The sequence below is a fragment of the Pyxicephalus adspersus genome, chromosome 7, assembly GCF_032062135.1.
Source record: "Pyxicephalus adspersus chromosome 7, UCB_Pads_2.0, whole genome shotgun sequence".
Lineage (NCBI taxonomy): Eukaryota > Metazoa > Chordata > Amphibia > Anura > Pyxicephalidae > Pyxicephalus > Pyxicephalus adspersus.
Window position 1 is genome coordinate 3,297,434 of NC_092864.1, and position 13,331 is coordinate 3,310,764.

The 13,331-nt window shown below is 43.5% G+C and overlaps 1 protein-coding gene across 1 annotated transcript in view; it reads left to right on the top strand.

Moving 5' to 3' along the window:
• The first annotated feature begins 4,166 nt into the window (after positions 1 to 4,166).
• LOC140334837 (RING finger protein 112-like) overlaps positions 4,167 to 13,331 on the top strand; it is a 43,197-nt gene continuing 34,032 nt past the window's right edge. The window contains exons 1-5 of the mRNA XM_072417088.1: positions 4,167 to 4,299; positions 4,523 to 4,579; positions 11,095 to 11,377; positions 11,489 to 11,683; positions 13,005 to 13,142. Coding sequence (XP_072273189.1) covers positions 4,557 to 4,579; positions 11,095 to 11,377; positions 11,489 to 11,683; positions 13,005 to 13,142 — 639 coding nt within the window. The 5' untranslated portion in view covers positions 4,167 to 4,299; positions 4,523 to 4,556. The remainder of the gene's footprint in view (positions 4,300 to 4,522; positions 4,580 to 11,094; positions 11,378 to 11,488; positions 11,684 to 13,004; positions 13,143 to 13,331) is intronic.

Sequence of the window (13,331 nt, forward strand, 5' to 3'; positions counted from 1 at the left end):
CATTGTGGCTTTGTCCATAGTCGGAGGCTCCGGATTTATTGTATCTAATGCTGGTTCATTTATCAAACTAATCATAAAGATGAAAAATAAAAAATGGAGCTAAACACAGTACTAACCCAGAGATATTTACAGAACACAGCCAGCCTCTGCTGGACAAACAAACGTACACCATTCCTAGAAATCACACACCTGATTTCCATTACTTCACAACTAATTGCTTTAATTCTGAATAATTCATATTAGGTATCATTATTAAACAATAAGTCATGTTACTATATTTACCAATCAGTTTATAAATCAGTACTGATTTTTATCTGAGAATACAGATACCCTTTATACTCAAGTATAAATCTAGGGCACAAAAGATCATAAAATGCTGTCATCTCTTCTATCATTCAAAACAGCAATCAATAAAATTGCCAATAAAATCAATTTGATTAAAATGTCTACGGTGTGTTATTTAATATATTAATATCTATATAATTGTATTTTCAATAAATTTGTATAGAGATTTTTTCATTTTTCAACATAAAATCAAACACATATATTAACATACAGATACAGAAAGATAAGAGTGAAGAAGCCAGAACATATTAGCAGAGAGTGATACATCGCACCGCCTATTGTGTGATACTTCGCCACCTCTTAGATTGTAAGCTCTTCGGCCAGGGTCCTCCTCCTGTGTCACTGTCTGTATCTGTCATTTACATCCCCTATTTAATGTACAGCTCTGCATAATGTGTTGCCGATATACTTATTATTATTAATATATAGGATTTATGAACAGATACAGACACCTTTACTGAGATTATCACATAGCATCATAAAAAGGGAAAAGGAAACGAAAATAAAACATTGACAAAGGAAAAACCATGGGGAAATAGGTAAGGGTTCTGTGGTCCTAACAAAACAATTCATAAACATAAGTTTATCTAGCTGGTCTAAACATGAGTGGTGTAATAACCGGGAGTCAAGCTATGGTGAACTGTGGTGGTCTGGCCATGGTGACCAAACGTGGGAGAGAGCCCCTTATTATAGCAATCATTCTTTCCAGGAACCTTGGAAATTACCTCCACGAAACTAAGCAAAGGTTTCTACTATTGTCTGTATTGGTCTGACATTTGCAACCCATATTTCATGTACAGAGCTGGGGTATATGTCGGTGCTATATAAATCCTGTTTAATATTTTAAATATCACTAACACACCCTACAACCTTATTACTGTTACCATCATTTATGTAAAATTTGTTTTATATTACAACTGTCCCCCCAGCCCATGTAATGTCAGCGCATGTAATGTCAGCCCACGTAATGTCAGCCCATGTACTGTCAGCCCATGTAATGTCAGCCCATGTTATGTCAGCCCATGTTATGTCAGCGCATGTAATGTCAGCGCATGTACTGTCAGCGCATGTACTGTCAGCCCATGTAATGTCAGCCCATGTAATGTCAGCCCATGTGTAATGTCAGCCCATGTAATGTCAGCGCATGTAATGTCAGCACACGTAATGTCAGCGCACGTAATGTCAGCCCATGTAATGTCAGACCATGTAATGTCAGCGCATGTAATGTCAGCGCACGTAATGTCAGCCCATGTAATGTCAGCGCACGTAATGTCAGCCCATGTAATGTCAGCACAATACCGGTAAGGATTGACTGTACAAGATCTAGACAACTACACACATGGCCCAATCACAGCCATAATGATATTTTATATTCTGATAAATGATTGATGATGGTTCAGTGTCCCCATGATGGAGATTTTCCTCTCTTTCTGTCCAGACAGAACATCAGCATGGAGAAAATACCATTTTAATAGAGGGAGCTAAGGAAGAACATGTACCAATGTGCTGTGCTGGTGACAACCGCTCCCAGCAATTCATGTAAGGTTGTCACAGAGACAGGAAATGAGGGAAAACCTGCACAATGGCCCATTTATTCTCTGCAGTGTGTTACAATTTCTTGGTAATGTATGTTGTGTTATGGCGGCCCATATAAAGTAACACAATACACAGCAAGAGGGCTGAAAATGGCACCAATACAGGTTGAGTTACCTCTGTGCATTATCTGAGTGAAAAATCAATGGCTGGAAGGATCATAATATATATATATATAATGTATGCCATCATACCCCAGAGTGATCTTTATACACAAATAATCATAGACAACTTGCTGTACACACAACACACAAACCCTGCAAGCAGCAGGGGAGGGAACTCGATGCTGATTGGTGTAGATCTGGTGATCAGCTGACAGAGGTAAGCTTATTCCCCGCCCAGATCTGCACATACTCCGCCCAGCCCCGCACATACTCCGCCCAGCCCCGCACATACTCCGCCCAGACCCGCACATACTCCGCCCAACCCCGCACATACTCCGCCCACTCTTCCGCTGGAATCACCTAGAGCTGTTACTTTACATCACAAGATGACAGAGGGAGGAGCCACCGCCTTCTACTGACCTATGGGCGGCTCAGCTGTCATTCCCCGCCCACTCCTCGCCCAGCACAGGCTCATCTCCCCTTGATGCACCCTACCCTGTTACGTTTATCAGAATATGACAGGGGCGGAGCCAACACGTGACCATGTGACCGCCCATGTACCGCTCCAGCCAATGGGAATTCGCCGGAAAGATAGCCCGTAACTTTCACTTTCGTTTCTCCCTTGTTACGTACAGAGAGCGAATCTATGGGGACTTCCGGTGAGTGAATGTATAGGGGGGAACACTGATTACACCCATAGAGGAGTACAGCCCACAACAATTCACATGTATTTATTATCGGGTAGGGGCGGGGCCTGGAGAGTGTAGAACGGGCCAATCATCATCCTTACCTGTGTACAGGTGTAACCCCCCTCCCCCACTCTGGCCTGGGGCTTCTTCATAGCTTTCACTCTCATATAATAAATAAATATTCACTTTACAGATTCACTGAGTGAGGAGAAACCCCGGAGAGTCTGATGGGGAACAACACCGCCAAAATGTAAGTCTATTCATATAGCTCTGACTGTCAGCCCATGTACTGTCAGCCCATGTAATGTCAGCCCATGTAATGTCAGCCCATGTAATGTCAGCGCATGTAATGTCAGCCCATGTACTGTCAGCCCATGTTATGTCAGCCCATGTAATGTCAGCCCATGTACTGTCAGCCCATGTTATGTCAGCCCATGTACTGTCAGCCCATGTACTGTCAGCGCATGTAATGTCAGACCATGTAATGTCAGCGCACGTAATGTCAGCACATGTAATGTCAGCACAATACCGGTAAGGATTGACTGTACAAGATCTGGACAACTACACACATGGCCCAGTCACAGCCATAATGATATTTTATATTCTGATAAATGACTGATGATGGGTCTGTGTCCCTGTGATGCAGATTTTCCTCTCTTTCTGTCCAGACAGAACATCAGCATGGAGAAAAAACCATTTTAATAGAGGGAGCTAAGGAAGAACATGTACCAATGTGCTGTGCTGGTGACAACCACTCCCAGCAATTCATGTAAGGTTGTCACAGGGACAGGAAATGAGGGGAAACCTGCACAATGGCCCATTCTCTGCAATGTGTTATAGTTGTTACGATTTCTTGGTAATGTATGTTGTGTTAAGGCGGCCCATATAAAGTAACACAATACACAGCAAGAGGGCAGAAAATGGCAACAATACAGGTGAGTTACCTCTGTGCATTATCTAAGGGAGAAATCAATGGCTGGAAGGATCATAATATATATATATAATGTATGCCATCATACCCCAGAGTGATCTTTATACACAAATAATAAGAAATCATGGACAACTTCCTGTACACACAACACACAACACACAAACCCTGCAAGCAGCAGGGGAGGGAACTCGATGCTGATTGGTGTAGATCTGGCGATCAGCTGTCAGAGGTAATCTTATTCCCCGCCCAGACCTGCACATACTCCGCCCAGCCCCGCACATACTCCGCCCACTCACCCCCAACCCGCACATACTCCGCCCACTCCCGCTGGAATCACCTAGAGCTGTTACTTTATATCACAAGATGACAGAGGGAGGAGCCACCGCCTGCTACTGACCTATGGGCGGCTCAGCTGTCATTCCCCGCCCACTCCTCGCCCAGCACAGGCTCATTTCCCCTTGAGCCACCCTGCCCTGTTACGTATATCAGAATATGACAGGGACGGAGCCAACACGTGACCATGTGACCGCCCATGTGACCGCTCCAGCCAATAGGAATCCGCCGGAAAGATAGCCCGTAACTTTCACTTTCGTTTCTCCCGTGTTACGTACAGAGAGCGAATCTATGGGGACTTCCGGTGAGTGAATGTACAGGGGGGAACACTGATTACACCCATAGAGGAGTACAGCCCAGAACAATTCACATGTATTTATTATCGGGGAGGGGCGGGGCCTGGTGAGTGTAGAACGGTCCAATCATCATCCTTACCTGTGTACAGGTGTAACCCCCCTCCCCCACTCTGGCCTGGGGCTTCTTCATAGCTTTCATTCTTATATAATAAATAAATATTCACTTTACAGATTCACTGAGTGAGGAGAAACCCCGGAGAGTCTGATGGGGAACAACACCGCCAAAATGTAAGTCTATTCATATAGCTCTGACATATACCATAGCGGTGTACAGAGAACACTGAGCCAGTCCCATCAGTCCTGACACTCTAATGTCCCCCCACAGTCACACACTATTATTATACATTTATATAGCTCTGACATATACTATAGTGCTGTACAGGGAAGACTGAGCATGCAATGTTCTATGCGCTGTGGGAAGTATTGGTGTCTTTCAGCCTTCGGTTGGTTCTTGTCCCTCCGGTGTTTTCTGTACCTTGTTGTATCCTTCTTATCATATTATCAGTAATCTAATACAGAGAACACATCAGAGAATTACGGAAGTTTTTATGGACAATATAAAGAGAAATAATGTGTCGGGTCAGTACCAGTATTCCCCAGACACCAGTCCCCCAATATATCGGCGCAGTCTTCACCTATAGCAGTCCCCGCTCACCCTCAGGATACTGGTTGTGTCTCTCAGCCTCTGTTGCCCCCAGGACTTGGTGCGAAGGGATGGTGTCTGGGGATTGGCCGGCAGCTGACCAGGAGTCCACATATACAGAGTACAGAACTATCAGGGAATCCAGAAACAAGCCAAAGTCAAAACACAGGAAATCAGTCCACCAAGCGAGGTACAAGGGAAAGACACAAGCAGAGTCGGGGTCACAGGCAAAGGTCAGCGGATATTCAGGAACAGGTGCAGGTCAGTAACAAATACTCAGAATCTCTCCAGCACAGGTAAGCCCAGCAGACTCTATAACAGCCCCTGGTGACTGGGAGCAGAGAGGCTATAAAGTCCCAGCAGCTAATAGCAGCCCAGGACAGGAGCTGATCAGCCTCTAGAATCCCCTTCAGCTATGCACAGCCCAACAATGGATGCCGGGGATGCCAAAAATCCATCACATAGCACAACTAAAGGGAAGCAGGGGCTGCAGCTTTCTTAGTTCTGGCTGCCGCAAATGACATCCCTGGGCAGAGCAAGCAGTGTTTATTACTGCGATGGTGCACAGCAGGGAGTTGCTGGACAGATGAGCATTTCCTAACAATGTTTCTACTATAAAAAGTTTCATAGCTTTGTTATAAACAAGGTGATAAAAGTGCTGTACAATGTACAACCAATATACCCCCAGAGGGTATTTTCTCTTAGGGAACAGTTATCATTGGGTAGTTCTGAATGGAGAATTCATGGAGTTTATTACATCTTCCTATACAGGGTACATGGGGACTTTATATGAAGGGATGCATGGGACTGCATTTCCCTTCTTGTTACCTTTATGCATAAGTACTTTTCTATATATTTTGTATCTTTTTGGTTTATATCCTTGTTTTTGATTTTTGTTTTTTCGGTCCTGAGGGTCACTGCCTTTCCAAGTGTAAATAATTCCTATTTATAGTTACAGATTGGGTTCTTGTTACCCTGTGTATCCCCCTCTTCTGTCTCTTTTCAGATATTTAATATCAATTACTCCCAGTTGGTGCACAAATTATCTACTCTGCCGCATCCCTGGAGTATGGGACTTTTTAAGCTGACAAACACATATTCCACAAACCATTTATTAACCACCTGGGCGTACACTGAGGTCTAGATTTCTATACCAAAAGTGTTACAGGTTTTCATGCAATTTTTTTTTTAAATTGTAGACCTGTAACTTACAGAAATATGTCCGAACAAGGATATCATGAATATAAAAAATGTTTGAAACACACAATCATGTAGAAAAAAAATACTTTTAATAAAATTAAAATACACAAAAATCAGCGTAAACTAGAATATATAAATAAATGAAAATTACTGAAAATGCGATAATTCGGTATAATGTATAGTATTATATTTTTCTAAAACACCTCCCTAGTGTCCGTCACATACCTATAGACAAAACCACATAAATATATTTTCTATTATTTTGTTCGGTCTCTGTACAGAGGAGCTGACACTCTAATGTCCCCCCACAGTCACACACTATTATTATACATTTATATAGCTCTGACATATACTGCAGTGCTGTACAGGGAAGACTGAGCATGCAATGTTCTATGCGCTGTGGGAAGTATTTGTGCCTTCGGTTGGTTCTTGTCCCTCCGGTGTTTTCTGTACCTTGTTATATTCTCATCATATTATCAGTAATCTAATACAGAGAACACATCAGAGAATTACGGAAGTTTTTATGGACAATATAAAGAGGAATAATGTGTCCGGTCAGTACCAGTACTCCCCAGACACCCGTCCCCCAATATATCGGCGCAGTCTTCACCTATAGCAGCCCCCGCTCACCTTCAGGAGACTGGTTGCGTCTCCCAGCACTCTGTTGCCCCCAGGGCTTGGTGCGAAGGGATGGTGTCTGGGGATTGGCCGGCAGCTGACCAGGAGTCCACATATACAGAGTGCAGAACTATCAGGGAATCCAGAAACAAGCCGAAGCCAAAACACAGGAAATCAGTCCACCAAGCGAGGTACAAGGGAAAGACACAAGCAGAGTCGGGGTCACAGGCAAAGGTCGGTCCCGGCTGATTTCATTGGATAGTCAGGAACAGGTGCAGGTCAGTAACAAATACACTACAAAAGCCCCTATAAAGTCCCAGCAGCGAATGGCAGCGCAGGACAGAGTCAGGAGCTGATCAGCCTCTAGAATCCCCTTCAGCTGTGCACAGCCCAACAATGGATGCCGGGGATGCCAAAAATCCATCACATAGCACAACTAAAGGGAAGCAGGGGCTGCAGCTATCTTAGTTCTCCTGGCTGCTGCAAATGACATTGCTGGGCAGAGCAAGCAGTGTTTATTACTGCAATGGTGCACATCAGGGAGTTTCTGGACAGATGAGCATTTCCTAACATAATGTTTGTCATATAAAAAGTTTGAAAGCTTTGTTATAAATAGGGTGATGAAAGTGCTGTACAATATAGAACCAATATACCCCTGGGGGGTATTTTCTCTTAGGGAACGGTTATCAGTGGGTAGTTCTGAATGGAGAATTCATGGAGTTTATTACATCTTCCTATACAACAGGGTACTTTGTATGTAGGGATGGATGGGACTGCATTTCCCTTCTCCTTGTTACCTTAACCTCCCAACCGTTAAGCCCGTACTTTTCCGTGCTAAAAAAAGTTGCAATTATCGTTTACATTGTATGACAATCAGATTACAACTGAAAGGAAATACTCACCCGGTGTCCGCAGCTCCTATTGCTGGTATCTGCAGTGAGATGTATAGTACAATGCAGAAATCCTACATTGTTCTGTGCATCTCTCCGGAGATGCAGCAGCTTCCAGCGTCCTCTATCTTCTTCATCAGAAGTTCAAATGTGTTTCCCGTTCTCTATCCCCAAGTATCTCCCTAGAGGTAACAACAAGATGGGGTCTAATTTAAAGAGGTCTGAGCTAAGACAAGACAGCTGATCAAGGCATTTAGTTCACTATTTGGTCCACATAGTGTGTGAGTAAGGGGCATGGGATGCATCAGCTGCACAGATATTTTTGGCACATGTTTCTTCCTATACATGAGACTTCCAGGCTCAGCTGTGTGGTGACTTAGTATCTCTCTTAGTATCTGTAATCCATTATTTTATTATGTTGATTATTATTTATTGTTTTGATTTTGAAGGAATAACCATATAAACAAGCAGGATCTCTAGATGAACAATGTCTCGACGCGTTTCGCTGAATCTATGACTGCTTCATCAGGAGTTCTAGGGAGTTTCCCGTACTCCATCCCCAAGTTCACAGCATACTATGGCTATTCCTTGAAAATGTCTCCCAGATACTAAGGATGACAAATCACCAAACAGCCAAGCCTCGAAATTTCATGTAAAGGAAGAATCGTGTACCAAAAATATCTGTGTGGTTGATTTGTCCCATGCTCCCTACTCACACACTATGTGAACTAAATAACAAACTAAATGTCTCGTCCTAGCTCTGCCTTGTCTCAATTAGACCGCAACTTGTTGTTACCTGTAGGGAGATACATGGGAATAGAGAAGGAAACTCCTTATATATCCTGATGAAGCAGACATAGTTACTGCAAACCACGTTAAGACATTGTTTGTCCCGTTTGTTGTGTTGTGAGGAGCAAGAATACACATGAGAAAATGCTATGGTTTTATTAGAAACATAAAATACCGTTCGCATTTTCACATTTTGTAATAAGTGGTTTGTGGAATATGCGTTTGGCTGCCTAAGTCCCATACGTGGACTTGTCAGATATTTATAGATAATATAGTTTCCTTTGTCCTTCATTCTCCTGAGGAAGCTATTTGTGAAATGTGTTGAGAAAAATATGTGGGAATGATATACCTGGATATTATTGGCACCCTCTCTGTGCCACTATATAACTGAGACTGAAATGTATGGGAAGATTGTACAAGAATAATATCCTGCTCCCCAAGTTTTGTGTGTGTGGAGGAAACATGATATTTGGTTAATTGGCTTCCCCCAAAATTGACCTTGGACTGTGATAATGACATATGACTATGGTAAGGTCAATAAATTGTGAGCTCCTTTGAGGGATATCTAGTCACATGACAATAAACTTTGTACAGCGCTGTGTAATATGTCAGCACTATACACATACTGTGTAATAATATTTGGGGATGTGTTACCTTAGCACAGGTGAGTCAGGTAGCACTGATAAGAACAATCTACCCCACAAAGTGCTGTTCCCACTCATCATCTCAGACTGGCTTTTCATCCTCAGATTTCTGTGTATTTCTGGCGGGAAATTATCTTCCTTATTTGTCTTTTCTGTTAGGAAATCTGTGTCTCAGGAAGGTGCTGCCCATTTTCACAAGTTAGAAGAAGATATTACTCTATCTTCTTCATCAGAAGTTCAAATGTGTTTCCCGTTCTCTATCCCCAAGTATCTCCCTAGAGGTAACAACAAGATGGGGTCTAATTTAAAGAAGTCTGAGCTAAGACAAGACAGCTGATCACGGCATTTAGTTTGCTATTTGGTCCATATAGTGAGTAAGGGGCATGGGATGCATCAGCTGCACAGATATTTTTGGCACATGTTTCTTCCTGTACATGAGACTTCCAGGCTCAGCTGTGTGGTGACTTAGTATCTGTAATCCATTATTTTATTATGTTGATTATTATTTATTGTTTTGATTTTGAAGGAATAACCATATAAACAAGCAGGATCTCTCGATGAACAATGTCTCAACATGTTTCGCTGAATCTATGACCACTTCCAACCACTTCAGTTTCCCGTACTCTATCCCCAAGTTCACAGCATACTATGGGTATTCCTTCAAAATGTCTCCCAGATACTAAGGATGACAAATCACCAAACAGCCAAGGCTCGAAATTTAATGTAAAGGAAGAATCAGTTACCAAAAATATCTGTGTAGTTGATGTGTCCCATGCTCCCTACTCACATACTATGTGAACTTAATAGCAAATTAAATGTCTCACTCAGCTGTCCTAGCTCTGCCCTGTCTCAATTAGACCGCAACTTGTTGTTACCTGTAGGGAGATAATAGAATATGGGATGGGAATAGAGAAAGGGAAAATCTGTAGATATCCTGATGAAGCAGACATAGTTACTGCAAACCACGTTAAGACATTGTTTATCCTGTTTGTTTTGTTGTGAGAAGCAAGTATACACATGAGAAAATGCTATGGTTTTATTAGAAACATAAAATACCGTTCGCATTTTCACATTTTGTAATAAGTGGTTTGTGAGATAAGCGTTTTGCTGCCTAAGTCCCATACGTGGACTTGTCAGATATTTATAGATAATATAGTTTCCTTTGTCCTTCATTCTCCTGAGGAAGCTATTTGTAAAATGTGTTGGGAAAAATATGTGGGAAGTATATACCTGGATATTATTGGCACCCTTTCTGTGTCACTATATAACTGAGACTGAAATGTATGGGAAGATTGTACAAGAATAATATCCTCCTCCCCAAGTTTTGTGTGTGTGGAGGAGGGGGTGTATTAGATAAACATTTTTGGAATGTTGCGGAATCCCTCATTATTGTATCCTAAAGGTCCCATAGCATTCTCTGCTTGTTTTGTTCTCTTTTCATTATGATCTCTATACATGGGCAGCACGGTGGTTCAGATGTTAGCACTCTTACCCTTGCAGCGCTGGATCCCAGGTTGGCATCCCTCTCAGGACACTATCTGCATGGAGTTTGCAGGTCCTCCCAATGTTTGTGTGGGTTACCTTCAGGTACTCCGGTTTCCTCCCACATCCCAAAAACATGCAGTTCGGTTAATTGGCTTCCCCCAAAATTGACCTTGGACTGTGATATTGACATATGACTATGGTAAGGTCAATAAATTGTGAGCTCCTTTGAGGGATATCTAGTCACATGACAATGGACTTTGTACAGCGCTGTGTAATATGTCAGCACTATACACACACTGTGTAATAATATTTTGGGATGTGTTACCTTAGCACAGGTGAGTCAGGTAGTACTGATAAGAACAATCTTCCCCACAAAGTGCTGTTCCCACTCATCATCTCAGACTGGCATTTCATCCTCAGATTTCTGTGTATTTCAGGCGGGAAATTATCTTCCTTATTTGTCTTTTCTGTTAGGAAATCTGTGTCTCAGGAAGGTGCTGCCCATTTTCACAAGTTAGAAGAAGATATTACGTGTTCCGTGTGTCTCCAGGAGCTGTCAGATCCTGTCTCCATCACCTGTGGTCACACCTTCTGCAGGGATTGTATAACTCTGTACTGGAACACCCCGGGCCTGCTGGGTTACAGATGCCCCGAATGCAGGAAGATCTGCCCCAGGGACCAGCTTATACCCGTCTACAGGCTGCAGAATATGGTGACCAAAGTCCAACTGGCCGTTAAGGAAGTGCAAAGCAGACAGGTGAGAGACGGAATGTTCTATACTATAGGATCTAGGTATAGCAGTAAAGTTATTTCATTTTCAGGACTGTGGGATGCCCAGCGTCATTTCACCCCCTTTTTTTCCTGCTAGCTTCTACCTTCACCCCTTCAGCTGGTGTACACAGACAGTGTTGGGAGGTTGCAGCTGGATGAGTCAGTGGTGCAGAGATGTTTCCTGGACAGTGAGGTGTCGGAGTTCCCCCTGTGCCTCATCTGTGTAATTGGGGAGAAGAGAAGAGGGAAATCCACCCTACTGAATTATATCCTGAGAGCCCTCCACTGCTTGGTGAGTAAAGCCACAATCTTCTGATCTGTTCTCATCATGAATAATCTACTTGTCTGCAGCCTGATAATACCACAGATGAGTTTTCTATGCAGGCTAATAGACCTCCTGTCCATTCCTACAGCTGAATACAAATATTAGATTCATAAGATTTGTATTTCCGATCATCTAGTCCTAACATTTACACATCTGTGCCATGCTGCATGCAGCACCCCATATCGGGGAGGTCACCTGCCCTGATTTTAGTCTGCTGCAGTTAAGTAACACTTACTGATGTCATCTCTCTCCAAGCCAGTGACAGAACAGTAAAACATCTTTCAGCATGCGGCTTGTGAGAGCCTTTCAGCTTTACTGATTGGCACCTTGGGCATTCTTCTCCTCCCCATGTGTGGGATCTGCTGTACAGACTCTGCAAGATGCTTCTGCACTGCTTGCATTAAAAATACATGTGATAATGTATTAAATATTGCCACATGTATGTCTTATGCCCACATGGTATCAGGCTTGGGGAGATGGGGCCTATAGGGGGTGCTACAGCTTGCACAGGAGTGGTGTGAGCCCAGGGAAAGGGCCTGAGGCGCATAGTCTAAGCAGTAACCAGGTCTTCTTCAGAGCCTCTGGTGGTGAGGAAGTTATGCTGCTGGTTACTGCCAGGTTGCTGTGCTTGGACACACCAGGGTGGGTAGGAAGATACACAGTACAAAATCAATAAGCAGAAGAATTGTCAAGGAAGGCCGGGGTCAGGGCAGACAGCAAGCAAGAGAGGTCAGGTCACAAGCCAGGAGTCAAATACCAGGGACCCAGCAAACAGACACCAGTGACACAGGGGCCACCGCAGACACAGGGAACACAGGAGACACTGGAAGCAACAGGAGACACAGGTGACTCAGGGATAACCACAGATAGACTGGAACAGCACAAGGGAATGAGCTTAAAACAACAGACCGGTTAATACAGGAGCTGGACAGAGGAAACACTGAATCAAGCAACAGACGTACAGGAAATGCCCTGCCTCTCCGAGCTAGGTGCTCGGCACTAGTGCATGGATGCTGAGTACTGTGCCTGAGCTAGCTAAATAGCCAGGGATGATTACGAAGCTACTTCCTGATTTGCCAGCAGGCCAGGCGAAACTGATAAAGCCTGGGAGCAGAGTCAAAACTGCCTGCGTGCGTGGGAGAGGGGCATCTGTGCTTTCATGAGAAAGAGGTAAGTGTGACATCCAAAGCCCAGCTTTACCCTATAAGTGAAGCAGTTAATGAAACCTTCTCTAACATTTAAGGTTTTTCACATACTGAGAGTGATCATTGATGATTTCTATTTGTAGGAGAGAAGTCAGCCAGTCAGCCTAGGGCAAGAGGATGAGCCCCTCACAGGGTTTGAATGGAGGAGAGGTACTGATGGCGTTACAAAGGGGATCTGGATCTGGAGCAAACCATTCATCCTGGAGAGGAACGGGGAGAAGGTACGATGGAGCTGACACTCTAATGTCCCCCCACAGTCACACACTATTGTTATACTTTTATATAACTCTGACATATACCGCAGTGCTACACAAAGAACAATGAGCCAGTCCCATCAGTCTCTGTACAGAGGAGCTGACACTCTAATGCCCCCCCACAGTCACACACTATTATACATTTATATAGCTCTG